At 49.4% G+C, this 23,026-nt stretch overlaps 1 protein-coding gene across 1 annotated transcript in view; it reads left to right on the top strand.

The window, feature by feature from the left end:
* ANXA2 (annexin A2) overlaps positions 1–12,103 on the top strand; it is a 44,090-nt gene extending 31,987 nt beyond the window's left edge. Inside the window, exons 5-13 of the mRNA XM_036269371.1 lie at positions 430–543; positions 3,638–3,728; positions 5,164–5,243; positions 6,621–6,680; positions 8,236–8,329; positions 8,793–8,888; positions 9,275–9,333; positions 10,656–10,778; positions 11,750–12,103. Of these exons, the coding sequence (XP_036125264.1) occupies positions 430–543; positions 3,638–3,728; positions 5,164–5,243; positions 6,621–6,680; positions 8,236–8,329; positions 8,793–8,888; positions 9,275–9,333; positions 10,656–10,778; positions 11,750–11,809 (777 nt within the window). The 3' untranslated portion in view covers positions 11,810–12,103. The remainder of the gene's footprint in view (positions 1–429; positions 544–3,637; positions 3,729–5,163; positions 5,244–6,620; positions 6,681–8,235; positions 8,330–8,792; positions 8,889–9,274; positions 9,334–10,655; positions 10,779–11,749) is intronic.
* Positions 12,104–23,026: the final 10,923 nt, after the last annotated feature.

Here is a 23,026-nt window from a genome sequence, read left to right as displayed (position 1 = left end):
CTGCATTGGATTTTGGAGCATCTGTGTCCATCCATGGGTGCCGCCGATGCATCACTTAAAATTTGTGTTAACATGACAGCGGAACCCTTAAGAAATAATATGTAGCGGAGAAGTCAGTGGGGTAATTGGGAGGCTTATGTCCCCTGTCATCACTAGAACCCATCCTAATGTTTTGTGGACAAATAGATGTTTTCTCAGTCCTGGATGAAGTGTTTTGCGTAGGAAAGCTTCATGAGCCTCTTCCAGCCCTGCTGGGGCCTCTGGTCCCCTCCAGAGATGTCCAGGGATCATTTGATCCAAGACTCCTGACTCGTCAAAGAATCACACTCTGCTTTGCAGACCCATCCCTTTCGTTTTGCTCACCCATTGTAAAGGGATATTGGCTACCAACCCAGTTTTCCATGTTCTTGCCTGTTTTTTTTTCTGCAGGAACTTGCATCAGCCCTGAAATCAGCCTTGTCTGGCCACCTGGAGACAGTGATTTTGGGCCTCTTGAAAACACCTGCTCAGTACGATGCTTCCGAGCTGAAGGCCTCCATGAAGGTGAGCACGTGTGAGATGCCGTCTCTGTCGAATCCGCCGTTAATATTTGTGAATTACAGCTTTCTGAGTGTAATTAGGTGATTTTCAGTTTTGTTGAATTCTCATTTGGAACCTTCTTTTTTTTTAATGATTTGAAGCTATAAGACTCAGGATTTGTACCGAAAATACTTCAGTTACTTTTTTTTTTAAGACTGGAAGGAAATTTCATGATGCTGAGAAGTCAGTTTCCAGCTGCTACTGCCTGGCACCTGGGCAATCGAAGTACCATTTGGAAAAACTACTTCCTTGATTACACTTCCTCCTTGAAAAAGATTTGTTGTAATATTAAGGCAAAAGTTAAACTCAGCTTTTGTTAAGTGAAGCTTGCAAATTCTGCCCATACTCTGGGGTGTTTCTTTTCCTGACTCCTGGTCAGTCCCATTGTTGGATTCAAGTTTGGGCAAAATCTGAACATCACAGCGCATATAGAGTGATTTCAGATTGTGAATGGTACCTGTGTTTTGTTCCAAGTATTGTAGCACATACTATCTTTTGTTTTTCTGTTCAAAATGATTTTGAACATTGCATTTTGGTTTAAATTAGATTGTCAGAATTCCAGTTTGGAAACCCCCTAAATTCTGTGCGTCCCTAAAACATTAAGCATTATACAAATGTAACAAATGCATGTTCCAGCAAAGCCCAGAAAGACCCTTTTCACAGCGTGTGGCTGCACACTTTGAGTAATCGGATACTGCCCTCTGCTGATAAACCTCGGGGAAGCCTCCGCCTTGGAAAGCTCTCGTTCTGATGCTTTATTCTAAGTCTGAGCGCATTTTCTGTGATGCCATTGTTCCTGAACTGCGAAGAGACAGAGCCTGTCACCAGAGCTAACTCACAGTTCAGTTGCCATCCCTTTCCCCAGAGAACACCTCAACAGGGAGGCAGCTGCACACACCAGGCCTTTCCAGGTCCCGAACTTGATAGATAGCTCACGGCTGCTGAGAGATTTGCCGTGAAGTTTTTCTTCCTTCAGTTCTCTGGTTTATTTGAGCAGACTTGCTCTGAGTTTCCTAAGCAGGTTGTATTGCAGGGAAGGTATGAATGATAAAATGTCAACAACACGTCATGATCCTGCTTGATAAAAAGGACACTCCTGAAAACCAAGCCCAGAGACCTTTGGAGCCAGCGATAAGCTCGCCTCTCCCGGGTTTCTTCTGACCGTCATCACTGCACATCAGCTTATCTTATTTTCAGCAAGAATTCATTTAGTTGTGATTCACCATTTTCCTGGTATCTGTTACCAGGATTAGCGACTTGAAACAGACCTGTTTGAGCGCCAGTCACCATTGTAATCTATGCAATCGGGCCCAGTGAAAGGTGCTTTGACTTCTACATCTTTGACCTTGTGCCAGCTCTTCCATTAGCTATCACAGCGGAGTACCCTTCTGAAATCCATAAAGCTTGAAGTGACATTAACTGAACTATGCTTTAAACATTTTTTGTTGTTGTTTTGACTTCTGGCAGTGCCAGTGGCAATATCTGCCATATGTTCTAGGAGAAGTTGCCCTTGTGATAGGAATTGTGGACAGTCTGTGGGCAGCTTGGGCCAAGTAGAAATTGCCAAGGTCACCTTTGACTGTAGGGATACGAACACTATTAGAATTTTCAGATGTTAACGCTGGTATCTCAGCGATGGAAGAAAACAGGTCTTACCTTGCTTACCTGCTCCACATTTCTACAAGCATTTCCTCCAATACACGATTTATGTTTCGCTGGGAAAACTGTCCCTCTAAAGTATTTGAAGATGCTCGCAGTTATTCAATGGCATGTGTATAGAATGCTTTGTAGACCTTTTGCTAAGAAGAGACATTTTGGCTTTGCTGGAACTTCTGTGAATCAAGATGGAAAACTTGGGAGGAAGGGGCATTGGCTCCGAGATTAGATTAGGAATAAAATTCAAAGTTAACCATTAACCTGAGGCTTAGGGTATATCACACAAACCACTTTTCAGGGGTATATAAACTCTAATAAGTTTAATTAATAGCTGACATACTTTTCATGTGGATCAGTAAGTTTCTTATTGTAGTAACACCTTATAATTGATTTACATTTTAAACAGTTGTAATTCTACTTAGTTCAAAGTGATATTTTCATATTCGGAAAGACAAGTATTAGAGAATCCTCATTATTAAATCTTGACTTTGATCATGAAGCTAGCTTTGAAATACATGTTTCATTGAGTCCTTTCATGCTATCTGGCACACTCAAAAGTGTATATATTAAATTTGAATACATCACCCATCAGATTCTTGTTCCTTAATAAAGTGTTGGTGTCTGGATTTATTTGGCATGTCGGTATTTCCTTTTGCTTCCCTAAAATGCCTGAAGAGTGCATAGTAATCAAGCAAAAATGGAAATACGAGAATGAAATTTTAACATTAACCCAATTTTACATTTCAAAGAGGTGAAACTAAAAATTTCATCTTATCTATACCTATCCCTGGTTAAAAAAAAAAAAATAGACACGTCCAATCTAACGGTATTGGCTGTGAATGATAACATAGCATCTCTGTATTCCTTTTTGAAAATTACCGAGCAGGATTATTTAATGAAGAAAGTTGTTTTCCCATCTATTAAAATAACGGGTGATTATAGAGATGGAAAAATAAGAAAAATGGGAATAAGAAAAAGTTACTCATTTTATAAACCCATCACCAAAAGGCAACCACTTTTAACATTGCTCTCTTTGTCCATTCACTACATATATTTGTATTACAAATATTTGTAATGCAAATAAATACCATCATTAAATATTAATGTAAGAATAAACTATTTCACATACTCACAACTGTAAACCTACTTTTGCCTACCCCCGTGTATATATTGAATATATTTGAGCTCCCACATGTCTTACCGTCTTGTATTCTGGTGAAGCATTTGTTTTTAAGGAACAGTAAGTAACCTTAGCCTGTGCTGCGGGCCCCTCAGTAGGAGTGTAGGGAGGAGCATGCCGACGGACCAGGGCCACGTTTGCACTTACCTCATTGAGACCGGAGACGCAGGCTAACGTCCAGGAGGCCTTGCCATGCTGACGTTTGTGCTGCCTGGTCCACAGGGGCTGGGAACCGATGAGGACTCTCTCATTGAGATCATCTGCTCAAGGACCAACCAGGAGCTGCAGGAAATTAACAGAGTCTACAAGGAAAGTGAGTAGCCCTAGTTCTGTGATTTGTCCTCTCAGCCCAATTTCTCTAGCCCCCGTCATAGCTCCCTGGGCTTGATCACGTATGCAGAAGTGCCTGCCCTCTGCCAGGGGTGTGCCGTGGTCCAGGTTCCTCTCCTCTGCCTCGTTATGGCCTGGGTTTTGATTAGTACATTCTACAAAAGGAGAGACAGGAGAGAAATACAAATCTATTTAAAAGGCCCTGGCTGGTTTGGCACAGTGTTTAGTGCATCAGCCCAAGGACTGAAGGGTCTCGGGTTCAGTTCCCAGTCAAGGGCACATACCTGGGTTGCAGGCTCAATCCCTGGCCCCGGTCAGGGTAATGCGGGAGGCACCCAATCGATGTATCTCTCTCACATCGATACTTCTCTCACACTGGTGTTTCTCTTTCTCTCTCTTTCTTGCACTTTCTCTAAAAATCAATGGAAAAAATATCCTTGGGTGAGTTTTAAAAAAAAGCACAACAGCCCTGGCCGGTTTGGCTCAGCGGTTAAAGCGTCGACCTGCGGTCCAGAGAGACCCGGGTTCAGTTCCCGCTAAGGGCATGTGCCTCGGTTGCAGTTTGTCCCCAGCCCTGGTTGGGTCATGCGGGTGGCAGCCACTCGATGTGTCACTTTCACGTTGATGTTTCTCTCTCTCTGTCTCTCTCTTCCTCTCTCTCCCTCCCACTCTATCTGAACAAAAAATGGAAAAATATCCTCGGGTGAGGATAAAAAAAAAATAGCACAACAAAACATCTATTGAAAAGGTCTGATGGGGAGAAGTAGAAAGTGTACATGGATTTTATTTACTGGATGCTGTCTACCCTCTGTTCAAGAGGTTCCCAACTCCGCACTGGGTGGTAGTTTCAAGAGGCGTGTGGACCTGTGAGCACAAGCATTTCAGGGGCCATGGGAGAATACGTGGTGCAGCCTACATGTGTATGTGTTACTGTGTTTCAGTGTAGCTTATGCTATTTTAAATAATAACATAGAAATTCATTCACAAGTACTACTTAATTCTTACTAGTTTTTGCTATTGTGCATTTTCTTAGTGGATAATAAAGCGCGCGCGCGTGTGTGTGTGTGTGTGTGTGTGTGTGTAGCCCTTCAAATGCTTTGATGTTCAGAATGAGTAGTCATAGTCAAGGAGGTTGGGAACCAATATTTTGGCTACAAAACAGGTCACTGATCTAAGGTGAGCCCAAGGACCCCTGATCTGACTGAGCTCTGTCTGTCCCTTGTCACTGATCATAACACTGGCTCTGATCTTATGAGGGTACACTTCATTCAGGGAAATTCACTCTCATTTGGGCAGCCACATCCATGCTGCCGCACCCACTTCTGCTCTCCAGAGGCTGCGGGGGCAGGGGCTGGCGGGAGTGGGTGGGAGGCTGGCTGTTCAGGCAGGGAGCATAACCTGATGTGTTGCTTTCCAAGTGTACAAGACCGACCTGGAGAAGGACATTATTTCCGACACGTCTGGCGACTTCCGCAAGCTGATGGTTGCCCTGGCAAAGGTTGGTTTCTGGCTTATTTCCATGTTCTTGCTTAGCCCCCCCAGGCCAGTCACACACCTCATTTTATACTCAGGGCACACTCGTCCTCTGTGCCCGCATCAGTGCGTTCCCAGCGCGGGTTTGCGCGTCCCTGCCGGGCTGTCCTGTTTGCGTGGCAGGGTTTCTCATCCAGCAAAGCGGCCGGTCAGGTGCACTTTGGGGGCCGGAGGAGGAGCAGCCGGCTCTCCAGTCCTGGCCCGGATTTACGTGCCAGCTCGAGCCACGGGACTTGGGGAGGGTCCCTTGGCCTTCCTAGGACCCGGCGGGAAGTGACCTTGTTGTTTCTTTCACCTGCTCCCCTTCTGAGGAGAGGATTTGCCCATGTAATCTGTTGCCTGGAGTGGGGGTGAGGAGGGCTTTGTTTATTTGCTAATGTTAACACATTGACGAGGGTGAAAGGCATTTCCTTTCTGAGTCTGAGTTCCGACCAGTGTGCAGTGTAATGCCTGTGTGCCGGGGGAGGGAAGGGAAATTATTTTCTCCAAGACCCTAATGACGAATGGTCGACGGGTGGGCTGCCTCCTGCGCGCTCGCGGCTGCATCACTGCAGCAACCCCAGCCGCCTCCCCGGCTCCCCTCCCTTCCACCCCCAGCGCCTCGCCATCCGCTGATCTTTCTGCAATCCATCTTCCCCGTTTTAGTCCCCTGTTCAAAACCCATTTCTGCTGCATCAAGTCCGAACTTTCTATTTCCTGCTAAGTCCTCTCTGCCCTGGTTCTCCCTAACGTGGTCTTCCTGGGCTCCCTCCTGTTCACCTGCTCCAGCCAGGCACCGCCTCACTCAGCTGTGCTGCTGGGCGCTCAGCCTCCCCCCGCGCCGCTCCTGCGGTGCCTAGAGCTTCCTCCCCGGCCCTGGACGGGCCCCATGGGACTCACGCTCCAGCTGCACCTCAGCCGCACCCTGCTGCCCGCAGACCTTGCCCCTCTGCTGACAGGGTTCTCCCCTATTTGCATTTCATGTTTCCTTAGGGCCACAGACGACTGTGTTTTACCGTTTGGTCCATGCTTATTTCTCCATCTGGACTGTAAGCTCTCTGAGGGAAGAAACTAAGTATCATTAGCGTTTCTTTCCCTTTGTTTGGAGTGGGGTTATTCTGTAAGGGGCTTAGCCCAGGACTGGGTACCATGGGGGGGCAACGATGTGAGGGGCACAACCCCCACTTCACTGTCTCAACGGTTTTACCCATCCTTGGTCTTGTCGAGAATTCAAAGTGAAGAAAAATTTGAAGCGGGTATTTGTACAGTATGTTAAATAATGGCTTAGATAAGTTGGAGAGAAAAATAGCATATAAATATGCAAAGGAATATGTGTGATGTTCTTAATTCTTTCCCTCTGAAGGGCCGAAGAGCAGAGGACGGCTCTGTCATCGACTACGAGCTGATTGACCAGGACGCCCGGGTAGGTCCCTCGGTTCTGGTGTGTGTGCCTGTTCCGGTCAGCCTCCGGAGAGGGTGTTAGTGTCTGTACTGTGTGGCAGTCACCTCCGGATCACCTCTCCGTGTCTACGGCCAGGACCTGGGGAGTGGCCCAGCTGGGTGGTGCCGGCTCAGGCCTGGCAGGTGGCAGACAAAATGTTGGTCAGGGTGGCGGGCCCCTGTGGGCCGGGAGTCAGGAGGATCTGCTCCAGGGTGGCCCACCCACATGCCTGTTCGGAGGCCTGGGCATCTCTCCCCACGGACTCTGCAGGGCTGCTTGAGTGTCCTCACAGCGTGGCAGCCGCCTCTCCCCAGAGGGCGCGACCCACGGGAAAAAGCAGGGGGAAGCCACATCTTTGTGACCTGATCTCAGGAGTCACCAGCTGTCACGTCTGCCCTGCCTGGTCACTAGAAGGGAGTCAGTCTGTCCAGCCACCACATTTGGAAGGGAGGAGTGTGCGAGGGTGTGGACTTCACTTTCACTCCCCGGGAGCGCTGGCTATTACCAGGCATTCCCTTACCCTGCCTGTGCCATCACGGGATCGCTGCCTGGCTGCCAGGGGCTCGCTGGGCTTTGCGGCTGTGGCGGTACCGTTTCTGCAGGGTGTGACACGGCTGTGCACACCGGTGCGCTGGCCACGTGAGCACCCACAGCGTCCATGGCAGAGAACACAGGAGATGGAGGGTGGGGCACAGCCAGGGACAGCAGGAGACGGAGGGGCACAGCCAGGACCGGAAGCGGGAGACAGGGGTGCAGAGGCCCTGCCGTCTTGTCCCGCCGACCAGAACTCTCTCTGGTTCTAGTCACAAAACCCCTGAGAACTACGTGTTAAGCTGATTCACATAGTCGGAGCCACATGCCTTTTCCAGCGTCAGCAGCTATCTCAAAACATGTCAGAAGCGCTGCAGAACAGACTTTATTTAAGTTCATTTTAGTTTTGAATTTCAAACAGCGCTTTTAGCAGGTGGTGAAGGGTTTTAAATACAGTAACAGAAGTTGGGTTTTGCAGGTCCCAGATAGTGGAGGTGACGGAATGAGTATGCACCCTTGCCTAAGCCTCTTCCCTCCCCCTGCCAGTGTTAGTGTTATTACAGCCTTTAAATTGTCCGGAGACTGAGAATAAGGTTGGGCTGGCTGCTCTTCCAGCTCCATCATTTCCTGAGGTCCTGAGAAGCTTCAGTGTTGACCACTAGCTTGCTTATTTTTAAAGTGCCAGCCAGGAAGGAGGGCTGGGTTGCCAGTGATGTGTGGGTGTCCTGCTCTGGGTGGTAGACGCCCTGGTCCTCCAGGGTTCGGGGGAGAGCTGTGCAGCTCTGACCTCACGCACAGCCCGTCTCGGCCGGTCTGTCTGTGTCTGAAGAGCCGGCTCTTGACCAAGATTCGTGACCTAATTAGTACATTTTTGCCCACATCTGCAGCACAGTCATCGCTCTCATGTGGCATTTTGAATGTGTAGGTTTTTAGTTTTCCCACATGCCATTTTCAAGACCTTGTGGTGGGTCATGTAGTTACCTCCCCGGGTGGGCTGTGCTCGTAGGATCTCTATGATGCTGGCGTGAAGAGGAAAGGAACCGACGTTCCCAAATGGATCAGCATCATGACCGAGCGGAGCGTGTGCCACCTCCAGAAAGGTGGGTGCTGGGCGGTCCTAGAGCCGGGGGTGTCTGTGTTGGGGCTCACATCTGCCAGAACCAAGTCCCCTCTCCACGTTGCACTCCCTGTTCCCCTTGCCAGGTCCATTTGCCCCTCTGTCCCATTTTGGATCCTTCTTTCCCCTGAATAGTTCCAAGGTTTGGGCTTCAGCTTGCTGCCCCTTCTTGTCTGAGGATCATTCCAGTTTGCTGTTTGTTGAAGTAGTGGACTGTGCTGGGTGCTACGTATTATTTCCTGTGGCTTCCAGATGGGATGGGTTCCACTAGGGGAGATGGAGATGTCCCGACGTGGCCTGGGCGTGCCAGCGGGACAAGTGCAGGGACAGCTGTGGCTCACCACGGCAACCCCTAAGCCTAGGGTGCTGTGCCTGACCGTTCTTGAATTGTGGTATTTCACCCTTGACGCATGGCTGTCAGAGTGATCGCCTGTTGCCTTCCTCAGTGTTTGACAGGTACAAGAGCTACAGCCCTTACGACATGCTGGAGAGCATCAAGAAGGAAGTCAAGGGGGACCTGGAAAACGCTTTCCTGAACCTGGGTGAGGAAGAGTGGTCCCCCAGCCCCGGTGGACACCCGCTTTCAGTAAACGGGGCCGAGGCAGAGTGTGTTGGGAGGTTACAGGCCGGGTGGCTTTCTAACCTTCACGGTGTACATTTGAGGAAGGGCTTGAACTGGTAGAGCGGAGACTTGCCGAGGAAGAGGACCGTCACGAGAGGGCTCTGTTGGAGGCGCTCCCAGGCCCCCTGGGTTTCTGCGGCCTTGGGGTCCCTCGTTTACAACCACAGAGGAGCTGAGCGCCTCAGAGGGTCCCTGGTCCTGAGACTTCCCATTCCTGCTGCGGCAGGTCGTCTGCTCGGTGCCCAGGTCAGGGCCTCGCCCCCACTGGCGGACAGAGGAGTAACCAACCCTTTCCTTCTCCCACAGTCCAGTGTGTCCAGAACAAGCCCCTGTATTTTGCTGACCGACTCTACGACTCCATGAAGGTAAGGCAGCTGGCCGAACGGTCTAGGTCTCCACACAGACTTTTCCTTTTCTGTGCCCCGAACGGCGTCTGCTTGCCTAGCGACGGAGGAAGGAGCCCCCGTCTAGGCGCAGGTGTGCACCAGTCAGCCGTGTGCCGCGTGACCGTGAGGAGACGGTCCGTGTTCTCTCCCAGCCACTCCAACACGTGTGTGCAGGTGGAATAGAGTGCCCGGGGAGGGCAGATGCCAGGTGGTGACCGTGTCCTGCTCCTGCTCATATTCCTCAGTGGTTCCCTCCTGTGGCCTCAGTGGAGACAAGCCAGGCAGGGAGACCGAAGCGGCCACGGTGATAGACATTGTGCAGCTTCCTCCACCGTAAATAATTGCCGAAGGACCTGGGGCTTGGTTCTTTGTTGTTGTTATTTTCTTCACGGGTGAGGAGACTGGAGCTCAGAAAGCTTCAGTTTGCTTGCGGTTACACAGCTAGAGGTGAACTTGGGCCTGTGGACTCCAAAGCCAGCCCCGCAACTGTCCCTCGAACGAAGCGTCTCTTCCCACAGGCCTTCCCGTTTCCCGTGCCTCGCATGTGCCCGGTGCTTTCCGGCTTCAGGCCCTGCTGCCTCCCCCTGGGTCACCCCTTATCCGCACTGCCTCGCCCCACCTCCCCTCAGGCTCCATGTAAAACGCCAGCCTTTCCGTGGTGCCCTGGTCTGAAGCTCTGGAAGTAAACTCAGTGGTCCTTGCCACTCACACCACGCGCAGTGCACAGAGCCACGACGATGGTGGCGTGGCCTCCCCGAGCCCCCAAGAGCCAGGAGCTGTTTGCTACTGGCGGACACTCGCACACTCGCTGGGCTGACCTTGCCGTTCTGTGAAGGCACAAGCAGGGGTCAGATGTCACCCTGCTGTGTTTCAGGCTCATTTCTCTTCAGGGACTAGTTTCACTGTTCCCTTTGAGATCTTAGTGGGCCCTGGCCGGTTTGGCTCAGCAGTTAGAGCGTTGGCCTGTGGTCCTGAGAGACCCGGGTTCGGTTCCCGCTAAGGGCACGTACTTCGGTTGCAGTTTGTCCCCGGCCCTGGTTGGTCGTGCGGGTGGCAGCCACTCGATGTGTCCCTTCACGTCGATGTTTCTCTCTCTCTCTCCCTTCCTCTCTCTCCCTCCCACTCTATCTGTACAAAAAATGGAAAAATATCCTCGGGTGAGGAGATCTCTTAGTGGGCGGCACCAAGAGTCCAGATAGTTCCGTGTGCAAGAAAACGTACTCAGTCGGGTTGTAATTAACATGGACCGTTGCATTAACATGGTCAGTGAATTTAACTCGGAACATCGACTTGACTTGCAGGGCAAGGGGACACGCGATAAGGTCCTGATCAGAATCATGATCTCCCGCAGTGAAGTGGACATGTTGAAAATCAGGTCTGAATTCAAGAGAAAGTACGGCAAGTCCCTGTACTACTACATCCAGGTGAGCCCGCGGTGCCCGGTCACCTACAAGCTGTGGGAGGGCCCGCAGCCCCGGGAGGCGGTCTGTGCTTTCTGGTCGCTGGGGAGGAGATGCTCGTCATCAGATATCAGGGATTGATTCTGAAAGTGCCATTTCCGATTTGTCCGGGAAACCTGTTGAATCGGGCAGATGTTTTCTGGGTCCCATGTCTGTTACGCTGCAGTGACCACTGGTGTTCCTGAGGATGACCCTGTAAGCCCTAACGACATCCTCCAGAGACTTAGATCATTTATTATGTTTCCATTTCTTGGGAAATCCTCTGTGACGGGCCTGGCAACCTTTACTCGGGACTCCCATCTCCCGTCAGTTTAGTCTCTGTTTCGGAGACATGGAGCCTTCGAGTAAGGACTCACCGTGGTCCCTGTGTGTGTTCAGACAGGCACCGCAGCCTGCTTCTGAAAGGTCCTGACACTTCCAAAGGCATGTCACTGGTTCCCAAGGGTGGATTTAGAAGTGGGTTAGATATGCCCAGGTTTATTAGGGTGTATGTTTAAAGTTCAGGTCCCATTTAGACTCTTAGTAATTGTTTCTTCACCTCACCAGCTTATTTCCGTGTGACCTTAGGAGTCTAGGAAACAGCACAGGGGGGCAGGATTGTACACCATCTTCTCTGGAAGGGGAGGACCAGGGAGAAAGGGGAGGTGTTTGCTGGACCTCAGGGCAGTTGGAGCAGTTGGTTACCATGCTAGTCCTTAGTGCCAAACCTTGCTTCATAATGTGCCTTGGAAAGTCTGCCCTTGGCCACACCCCCAGGGCCCTCTGATGGTGGTGGGGAGGGGGGCTTCCTGGCCTTTGTATCCGGGCAGGTCCTGCAAAGTCTTCTCTCTTAATATGGGAGAGGCTCTGTGTGCACTGGCTCTGCCTGTACATCGTGGTGAAGTTTGGGTCCTTTTCTTGACATTGAATTTCCTTTTCTCCTTGACCGTTTGTAGCAAGACACCAAGGGTGACTACCAGAAAGCGCTGCTGTACCTGTGTGGTGGGGACGACTGAGGCCCGCCCCACCCGGGCGTCCAGCTGTGGTGCACCTGTGCTTCCAGCTAACAGTTCTAGGGTCAGCTTGCGACTAACAGCCCCTGTGCCCGCCCCGCGAGGACGCTGCCGCGTCGCCCCCGCCCCGCCTGACTTCCGCCGCCTACGCATTGCCTGGCTTTCCCGTCTAGTCTGTCCTTTCGCCCAAGAAATGAACATTCCAAGGAGTCGGGAGTGAGGTCCGTGATGTGAAACACTTTGCCCCCTGTGTACTGTGTCGTAACAGATGAATAAACTAAATTTTTACTTAGAACCAACTACTTCGTTGAGCTCGCTTTCAATGTAACTGTCTAAAAAGCAAACGTACCCAGGGTTACACGGTTCCGCTGGTGAGGCTGCCCAGAGGAAGAACACTCTAGAACTCAGCTGTCTGATACGGCAGCCACTGTCCAGATGGGACTGTTTACATTTACATTAATTTAACAAAGAGAAAACAGAACATTCATTTCCTCAGTCATGCCATCCACATTTCAAATGCCCGGTGTCCACGTGTGGTCAGCAGCTAGCGTGCTGGGCAGCTCTGCGCGTCCGGGGGACGGAAGTACCTGTGGGGCAAATGTCCCAGAGTTGCCACACATCTGCTCATCTTTCTGCAGCCAAATGGGGTGAAAACAAGCATCAGTGGTGGCCTCGGACTAGGAAGAGGGTGGTGTGGAGGGGGGGTTCTGTTTGGCAAATACCGCAAATAATTTCTTTAAGTTGTTAGACTTAAAGAAATAAATGATGCCTGCCCAACCTCAGGGACCACCTTCAGCATTCTTGTAAAGGACATCTAACCAAGTGGACTAGGACCACAGGGAAGAAAGGTGACCCAGAGGAGAAGGTAACATCTGAGCTGGGTCCTGAAATCTCAGGGGAAGTTCTATAGCTGGGAAGAAGCTCTCCACACAGTCTTCAGGCTCTGATCATGGATGAGAGGTAATGCATACAACTGGTGTACATTTCAGGAGACACAAAGGCTCCATACAGTGAAAATTATGTCTCCCACTCTCCCCAACCATCCGGGGCCTTCCCTAGTCACATGGTTTACTGTCCCTTCACGGACAGACTGCACAATAAGCTCGTGTGTACATTAGTGATGTACCTGTTCATCACGTAAAGGTGGTGTTCGTAGGCTTGCTAGCCCAGGGCACTGCAGACAGCTTGCTTACACAGGCACTCCCCCGAAGCAGAGTGCAGGGCCGGGGGAGGCTGAGGTGAGGGGTGGAGGCAGTGGGGGTTGAGTTGACTGTCCCTCACCCTTCCACTGCATTTTCTCCTCATTAGACAACGTGCCAACCACTAATTCTTGATACCTGGCTGATCCTGGGTGAGGATCAGGGACTCTAGACCTCTAAGTGGTTTGCCTGTACCTTCTTTGCAAAGCCCATTCAATTCCTAGGGCATCTGTAGCCTGCAGGGACTGGACAGGTAATGAAAATAAGTGTGTGAAATGGGCTGGTTGGACAGAAGCAGGAAGCCTGGAGAAATGGGCACCATGTTGACCAAGCAAAATACCTCTGTGGGCTGATTGGTTTGCTATTTTGACCCTTTGGCAAACTTTATATAGAAACGCGGGTGGAGCGTGGCTCCTGAGTCACCAGCGGCCCATAGTGCCTAAGGCCACTGAGCTAGTCTTGAAAAAGCAGGTTACACAAAAATAGGGTGTTTTCTCAAATGCACTCTCCTATGCATATTAGAATTGATATCCCAAATCCCAAAATATACTTTTCCATGTGCTTGGGGCAGAGTTCAAGGAACTGCATAAAAAGCAGGACCTTTCTGTTTAACCCCAAATTGTATGGAACTCAGAATTGATGGGGCTGGACAGAGGCTGTCAGGAGCAATGTTTCAGATCAGGAGACAGGCAGGCTTGGTTCCCGCCCACCGTGCGTGTGTGTCAGGCAGCAGAGGGAAGGTGACGGAGAAGAAGGCAGGGCTAGGCGGCCAGCGTGAGGGTAGGCTCTGCTCCAGCCGCTCCCAGCATGGCCTGGCCACTGGTCTGGCTGGTCTGGACCCTCCAGCAGGCACGAGGGGAAATGCCACAGGCAGGCTGGCAAAGGAGAGGCTCCTGGAGAACCGTCCCGGGTGCTGCCTGCTGTCTCCCTGTGCGGAGCAATGGTTGTCTAGTGTTTTCCAAAGCTGACAGAAGGGCCCTTGCAGTTGGGTCTCCTACTCTTCTGGATCGCAGCCTGTTTTCCTCCCTCAAGCTGTCCAAACCTTTTCTCAAAGAACCATCTGGAGATCTGAGTATTCTCCCAAGCAATTTTACTTTGCAAAGGAAAAGAAGGGGACACCAGGGGGGCTCTAACATTTTGTCAGATGATAGTAAGAAACGTGGATTTTATTCTTTGAGGAGGTGGGCAGGCAGGGCATGCTGTATAACTACGAAAGTTTACTGAACTCCGACCGAACAAGATGACACCCCATCTGCGTGGTGGGGCTGGGCAGGGCTGTCACACTGTACGATTCCAAGTGGGGCCCTCCACACTGTGGTCTCTGTGAATGGTGTCTGCCCCGGAGGTATCTCCCTGGAGCTGGGCAGTGCACAACCTTTGCAGCCATGCACGAGGGCCCTTTATGGTGACCCTATGGGTGTGCGAGATGGCCTGTTAGAACTTGCGTCACAGCGTTGGCTTCCAGATTAAAGCTGGAAGACAAATCTTACTTGGGAACAGATGGACAAGCCTCACAAGGCCTCCTCTTTTCCATGGACGTTTGATTTCTGGACCTGTTTTACAGGGCTGTGCACAAATGACTATGCATATGAGTCTAACCAGTGGGGGGCTCCCATGGTGTAAATCATTAGTAAAGGGAGCTAAGGCAGGGAAAACCAGGTTCACAAAGTGGCTACATTTAGCAAGAAAAATGATTTGAGGACAGAAATCTTTAAAATCAATTTTTAGTCTTTAAATGACTCCAGGCCTCTCCTCACGTTTTGACCAACGGCTTTGGCTTCTTACCCACATCAGTTTATTTGACCTCCTTTTTCCATCAACTACCAAAATGAAAACTCTGCTTCACGAGAGAGAGGGAGCAATTTTACACATCTCATAGCAATGAGGCAGAACATGCTATAGCCATCAAGTTTTAGTTGTTCCTTCTATTTATTGAAAAAAGCCTGTAGCCTGATTTCTTTTATGCGAGTACATTTGAGCAAGCAAAGTTTATCGAGATGACTTATCTCATTACATTAGAAGAGTGATTTGCTATCTCAGCATCTATAAGCAATTTTAACAGACATTTCTGGATGAAGAAAAGCTTTTGTAAATATATGCGAAAGACACAATTTCATCAAGCATTAAATTGGAGGTGCTCTGGAAAAAATATTACATTTGTGCATTCAATTAGCTTGATTGTGGCTGAATTTTGTCCACGGAAGGCAGCATTTCTGCAGAAAAACAGACGCATTCCCTATGTCAGCAGGTTTCCGAAAACAGAAAAGCACACTTTCCCCCTTTGCAAGTCCTCTTCTGCATTTGCGCCGTTCCCAGCGATGCGTCCCTAATCAGGCTGCTCAGTCTTGTTCTCCACAGTCCAGGGTAAGGGGAGAGTGAATCAGAAGCCACTTTATTTGGGCCTCATGGAAATCCAAACCCAGCGATTGCAACTTTCAATAGCCTGCGGTTCTTCTAAAAGCTAGGTGAGCTCTGGGCAAAATTGAGACTGAGGACATGGAAAATGGTTGGGCTACAGGAGGGCTTTCTTGGGCCCCTGAAGCACAGTAAAGAAAAGAGTTGAGTTTTGGGGATGATCACCAGCCCACCCATCTCCTCCCCTTTTCTGCTCTGTGTCGTTGAACCACCGGCTTTTCATTAGGCAACGAAACAGAAAAGACACATTATGTCAACGGAGCCTGGCTGTGGGGGTGGCTGTTATTTTTAAACACTAGGTGAGGGCCAATTAGGACTTTGCCAGCTCTAACCCATTGTGGCCCAAGGCTATCATTCCTCAAGATTAATTAATTCAAGGATAGACAAGGAATTTGGGTCAGGAGCAGAGAACTGGTTCCAACAAGGTTTAGGTTTCTATGTCAGGGAGGTTGCCAGAGTTCAGATTTTACTGTGGATTCTTGAACTTTGAAAAACCATCTTGGTCTTAATGGGTGACCTTAGTCCCAGTAGATATAAGCTCATATATGACTAGGAAGATTTTGAAAATCTAGAGTTGAGTAGGTAATATAAGACCTCCGTCATTCACTTATTCATTCACTGATGTGTTCATGTATTCAGTAGACAGGCCTACTATGTGCTGGTCCCCGAGCTAAGTGCTGGGGTTTTGAAGAAGAAGAAGGCAACATTGACCATGTGGAAAGATAAGGGCCGGGATCAAGGAAGCACAGGTGGTGCACTTCAGGGTCCAGAGCAGCAGATTCTCATCCAGGGTGAAGCATCTGGAACGTTCCTGGGAGAGTCAATACTTAAAGCAGGATTTTTATTTATTATTATTATTAATTTGGTTGGTTCTCACCTGAGGACATTTTCCCACTGATTTTTAGATAGAGTGGAAGAGAAGGAGGGAGAGAGGAGGGAGGGAGAGACACCTTGATTGGTTGCCTCCCGCACATGCTCTGACCAGGTTCAGGGATCGAACTTGAGGGCAACCCAGGAAGTTGAACCCAAGACCCTTTGGTCCAAAGGTTGTCACTTTAATCACTGAGCCAAACCAGCCAGGGTAGGATTTTTATTTTTTTCTGACATACAAGAGAAATATGTAATCATTGTAAAAAGTTGAAAAATACAGTAAACTACAAAGAAGAAAATCTAAATCACCTAGAACTCCAACCAGACCCAATCACTGTTAACATTTTGGCAGGTTGACCTGTTTTCTTGGCAGTAAGCTCATCAGGAAAGAATGGAGGCAGTTTTTCCTTCCCCTGCCCCCTCAGGAGGAAAGGCGGAGCTGGGCCGTGAAAGTCAGACGTCCTGTGCCCCGCAGAAGAGGTAAGTGGCTTTCGATTTCTCCAAGTCTAGTTCATGCAGACAAAGGCCCGGATTGTCTCAAAGATGAAGAAGTAAGTAAACTATCCCTGGGAGAACTGGATTTCCTGAGCCTGAGCGGGCGGTGCCCAGGTGATGGGGCCAGTGCCCAGCCTCCACGCGGGCCGGAGTGTCCTTTATGGGCAACTCCAGGAGCTCGCTGGGGATCACAAACTGCCCACAGCAGTGTTGGCTGCCTCTGGGAACGTCTTGGCGACTGGGCCTGGCGACTGGCGACTGAAGCCCTGCCCATGTTAAAAATCTAATTTCCAACCCTGATCTGATTCTATACCTCTTCCTCCCCAGTCACCAGAACAGCCCACGTCCCACCACGACTCGCTAGAAGGGAATCTTTTAATGTTTACCTTCTGACCTCTTTTTCTTTTAGACATTTTATGATCTACAACATCTGTCCCAGACATATTGTAATAAGTATTCCAGACACCTCCGAGCTCCATAATTTACATCTAACTCTGTGCTTTGAAGAAGTCTACGTTAGCTAAATTTTGTGTCTCTGTAGGGAAAACAGTTTCTGATTAGTCATAAAACGGGAGAAGGAAAATGAAGGATGCCCTCCTGATGTATTCCACATTGCCAGAAAACAAAGAAACAACAGAAAATGACTTTAGAACAGAGATGAAACAAAGGAAGAGGCAGAGTCAAAACTTCTCAGCTCTTCAGTGGGATAACTGCCAGCTGTTTTAATAGGTTTTCTAGGGGTTAACATCTGGCTTCTAATATGAACAGATACAGAGTAAGGTGAGATACTTCAGTCTTGTTCCTAACCTCTGGATCCTTTGTTTCTCTGCTTGGCTGAGGCCTCCCAATCCCTGCCTAGAAATTCAGGCCTGACCTGATCCTGGATTCGGACCTATGCTGGCCTGGGCATGGAGCATTTAACCCTCGGTGTCTCCCATGCTCCCGGGCCTCTGGTGGTCTCAGTACTGCTCTGGGAGCTGTGCCCGCGGAGCTGAGACCTGGAGGGGCAGGCTCTGGGGCTAGCGGGGCTGTGCAGTGGGAACCTGCACACCAGGGTTCCGGGTCTGAAGGTGGGCGGTCAGGGAAGGGACAGCAGCCTCCTACAGGCAGGAGGGAGCCTGGGGGCAGGTGTGGACGGCAGGATCTGAAATTCCCTGGGCAGGAGCTGGCCGGCAAGCCACAGTTGGGCGAGATCACACTCCTCTGCTTGAAGGCCTCCCCTGGGAAGCGCGGCTGGGTCTTCATGACTGCATGTGTTCATGCGGGTGGTGGGTGACCCGGAGACCCGGCTCCCAGTGCACCAGGCCCTTGCCTCCGTTCCCTGCCGCAGTCAACGGTGTGTATTGCTTCTTGAAGGTGGGAGCTCAGTCAGCTGTGTGGCTTTTTCCACGGGGACCCGTGTGTAGTGCAGGAGGCTGGTGCAGGCCTCGAGCAGCCGCCAGGAGACCTCCCGCAGGGCCGAGCTGTGCAGGGGGCAGGACCTCGCACCTGGATGCCAGGGCGGCACTTGCTGGTGGAGGAGAGGAAGGAAGGGTGGCAGCTGGCCCGCCCTGGTGCTGAGCTGGCCTTGGCCTATGCCGAGCACGCGTCCCACCCTGGCGATGTCTTCTCGTGGGAAGTGGGGTTTACAGTGCTCAGGGAGTCCGACCCTGGTTTGAGGAAGCGCCCAGGGCAGGTGGGCAGTGAGGTGGGCACGACCCCGAGCGCCCTCCTCTGGGAGCTCCTGCAGCCGCGCCTCCCGGGCACCGGGTAGCACCTCCTCGGTGCCAGCGCGCCCACCTGCGGGGGTGGGGGGAGGCTGATTGGGGGGGGGCAGTCAGCAGGGCTCCAGGCCGCTCCACGCTCTGTCTCTCCCGCCCCCATGTTCCTCTCGCCCCTGCAGCAGGCGTTTGAAGGAGGCGTGAGGCTAACAGAAGGTGTGGCATTACTGGAAACTGAGTATGAGTAACACGTGGAACGGAAGAGCCAGATCAGATGGCGCATTCATATACTTTTGCTGTCTTTTATCATGGAATCTGGCTCCGTTATCAGACGTGGTTGAGGGCTCCTGCTCAGAGAGGGGTTAGCCACTCAGTCATTGCCCATCCTCCCCCAGACAAAGAACACAGATTTGAGTGCCCAGTGCCTAGCCTGTGTCGGATCCGGCTATGCTGCAGTGAGGGGGATGGGCTCACCCCCAGCACGGGTGTGTTTCCCGTGAACCCCAATGCCAGCCCCTCGGTTCCACTTGCGTTGAATTTTCCCCTGGAGTCTCCCCAGCCAGTATGCCCTGTGCATCTGCTCCGATGGGAATAATAGTATTTACTTTATAATGTTGTTGTGAGGATTAAATGAGATAATGCCCTTAAGCATAGTCCTTACTATAGTGGCAACATTTAATAAATCAACTAAATACATTCCATATATAATCAGAAACTAATATATAAATAAGTAATATTATACAGTATTACTAGAGAGTTGGCCCGCAGGGACCAGGGAGACCCTCCTCCCACTTGGTGGTGTTTGCCTAGGGTAGTGGACAGTAGGTTCAGGGGTCCCATGAGGCTTGTCCTTCTGTGGCCTGCTTCCATTTGGGCATTTGGCCTCCTTGTTTCTCGTGGCTTTCTCTCTTGTCCAATAACCTGGGTGCCTCCTACCTCCTTCCTTCCTGTCTGTCACTGAATCACAAGACCTGACTTTCTAGGCCCAGTAGGGAAACATACAGTGTTTGGATCTTGGTGTGCGGTGTTCTTGACTTTATTTTACGGTGAACATCATTCATTTTCTTGGCAGTGGGACAGGACATCCCCCTGACCCTTTTATTTTGAAAGTTTTCATCAACTGTAGGCCATATCAAGCTAGTGAATATATGTAGGCTGATTCTGGGTAGGAAATAATATTTCACGATGGCCATTCCCTCCTGTTCTTGAAAATCATTTAATTTGATGATCTAACACAGTGAATTCAGGGAGGGGAGTTAAGGGCTCGCTTCCTGGAACCGTGTGACAATGACCACAATTGAGTGATGGTAGTAAAAACTAGGAAATACTAAGCCACCTAGATTCAGGGGAGTTTTGGTCCCACAAGATCAGAAAACGTGGGAAAGGCAGGAAGCCCGCTTGCATGCTCTTATTCCTTCTGGACGTGTTAAACCAGCACGGCGGGTCCTACAGCAGACAGGACGCTTACACGTGCTCCTGTAGCCAAGTCCCTGCGGGTTGCTTCTGGAGACATCTCAGAATTAAAAAAATCTACTTTACGTTTATTATAGAAACCAGGAGCAGTTTTCTTGATGGAAAATTGTGTAATCATGTATGTACAGCCTCCGTGCCACAAAAACGTAGGTATGAAATGTTTCCAGGAAATGAGATGTGCAGCGCGGTCTTTTCTGCACCTCTCCTACCTCCTCACCAGGGGCTGGCCCTTGTTGAGTCCGGGCCGTCGGGGGAGGCCTTCTACAGTGAGGCTCCCCTGTTAGCCCACTAACATATACAGAGGTTTGCTAGTGGAAGTGAACCTTTTCTGGGCACGAGGTTTGGTTGTCTTTCAGTTTTCTCCATCTTCTCCTCCATTCTCAGGACTTGACCCTGGAGCAGAGATGAGCAGAGAATGCCCACTCCGTGCAGATGAAAGGAGAGACAGGGCGGGGTTTAGGGGAGAGGAGGGGAGTGGAGGAGCAGAAGGAAAGGCAGAGAGAAGGAAGGCACAAAGGCAGGGCGGAGAGGAGGGAGAGCGGGCACCGTTTGCAGGGTGCAGCCAAGGAGCCAAGGACTAGTCTCATTTGTGTGGGCTGAGCCCGGCAGTCACATTGAGCAAAGTAGAGAAGAAACCCCCAAATTTCTCCCACTAGAAAGGCTTTCTATTACTTACAATATATCGCTTGAACCTGGAGTAAATACCTGCTGGAATATTTTTCTGGAACTGATGTTGGTGCTTGATGGGTTAAGAGTAAGTCTTTATCATTCTCTCATCCAAATAACGGACTCGGTGTAGAGATTTTATAGATTCTGAGTTTTTCTGTTTAAATCTATTTACTACCAGGACATTTGTTTTGTCAGTCAGTCCATACCAGAGAGCTAATAAGAACAATAATTTCTTGAGCTTACTCTATGCCCAGCACTATTAAATGCTCGACACAAATAATGATGTTTAATTCTTACGGCATGCCTTGGAAGTAGGTATCATGAGCCCATTTGATTGATGAAAGAATTGAGTCTCAGCCAGGTTAAGGGGCTTTCCCAAAGTCACATAGCTAGTAAGAGGCAGAACCCAAATCTCTTACTCCAACACTTTTTGGTGATCACCTCATTCCACTGGTTCAGCCTCAGAATTTTAATTAAAAAAATGGAAGAAAAAAATGTGTGTATCATTTGTGTGTGTGTGAATTGGAAAAGATCATCAACATTTCTTAAATTAAACTTCTAATTTTATAATAGTTTTAGATTACAAAATTATTGTGAAGATAATACAGAGAGTACCTATATTCCCCACACCCAGTTGTCCTTAAAAAAAAAATTATTGATTGTTTAGAGAGAGAGGAAGAAAGAGAGAGAGAGAAACATCTGTCGCTTCCTTCTGCACGCCCCCTGCTGGGGATCAAGTCCGCATCCTGGGCATGTGCCCTGACCTGGAATTGAACCAGGGCTTCTCCGTCCATGGGACGACATCCAATCCACTGAGCTACACCAGCCGGGCCAATTGTCCCTTTTTTAAACATCTTACATGAGTATGATATGTTTGTCACAGTGAATAAGCCAACAATGATACATCATTATTAACTGAAGTCTATGGTTCATTCAGATGTTATCAATTTTCCCGTTAAGTCCTTTTTCGGTCCCAGGAACCCATGCAGGACATTATGCTACAGTTAGTAGTCAGGTCTTCCTCGTCGGCTGCGGCAATTCCTGACTGTCCTTGCTGGACATGACCTTTACAGTTTTGAGGATTACTGGTCAGATATTTTGTAGAATGTTCCTCAATTGGAATTTGTCTGATGTTTTCCTCATGATTAGATTGGGGCAATACATTTTTGGAGGGAGACTACAGAGCTATAATGCCATTTTCATCCTCTTATATCAAGGGTCACGCTATCAGCATGACTTATCATTATGTGTTAATGTTGATCACCTGGCGGAGGGATTATCTGTCAGGTTTGTCCCCTCCTGAAGTTACTCATGCCCCTGTTTTCATGCTGCCGTCTGTGGAGGGGAGTCACTGTGCACAGCCCACCTTCAGGAGTGGGGAGGAAAGCACCACCTCCTTGAGGGTGGAGGAGCTACACAAGACATTTAGAAGTTGGCACAGTGGATTTGTCTTTTCTCCTCATTCATTCGTTCATTGACTGATTCATTCATGTCAATATGTACTCATGGATTTTATGTCATACTTTGGGTTATAGTCCAGAACAGATATACCTCGTTTTATTGTGCTTTGCCTTACTGCACATCACAGATGTTGCATTTTTTTTACAAATTGAGGTCAAGACCTAAAAGATTAGGACTTGCTTTGTCGCGCTATTTGCTTTATTGTGGTGGTCTGGATGGGAACTTGCAATATCTCTGAGGTCAGCCTACACCACTTTATTTTTAATTTTTTTTCCTTATTGATTTTTAGAGAGAGAGGAAGGGAGAGGGAGAGAGAGATAGAAAAATCGATGAGAGAGAACATTGATTGGCCGCTTCCTGCATGCCCCCCATGGAGATCAGGCCCACAACCTGGGCATGTGTCCTGACTGGGAATCGAACCAGTGACCTCTTGGTGCGTGGGTTGATGCTCAGCTACTGAGCCACACTGGCCGAGCTACACCACTTTATTTTGTTGCTCAACTTGTTCCAGCTTTGGCCCCTGGGAACTCTTTCAGTTGGCTTCTGTGTCCCCTTGACCCATCAACTTAGATTTTTTTTTAGTATGGTCCTAATTTCTGGTGCTAGAAAATGTTCCAAATTCATCGTATATTTCTCCTGCCCCGACATTGAATCTGCCTTTTCTCCAAGAAGCCCTGGTTCCTTTCACTGGAGGGTATTAGAAATCTGGGGATTGGACGTGGCCATTGCTGCTGGGATGTCGTTGCTTCGGGGTCCTGTCAGCCGGAGGAACAGGGTCATATATATGTGTACACTAACCTGTGTATATACACATATCAATAAAATTTTCTGTATGTAAACATCTATATCTATATTAAGTTAAACATGAGTTCATACCGATCTCTCCACTTCTAATCCATTATTACATCATTCTAGTCTCCTCCTCGTGTTTATCTGTA

Source organism: Molossus molossus, unplaced genomic scaffold (assembly GCF_014108415.1).
Source record: "Molossus molossus isolate mMolMol1 unplaced genomic scaffold, mMolMol1.p scaffold_m16_p_1, whole genome shotgun sequence".
NCBI lineage: Eukaryota > Metazoa > Chordata > Mammalia > Chiroptera > Molossidae > Molossus > Molossus molossus.
This window is presented reverse-complemented; position numbering and strand designations above follow the sequence as displayed.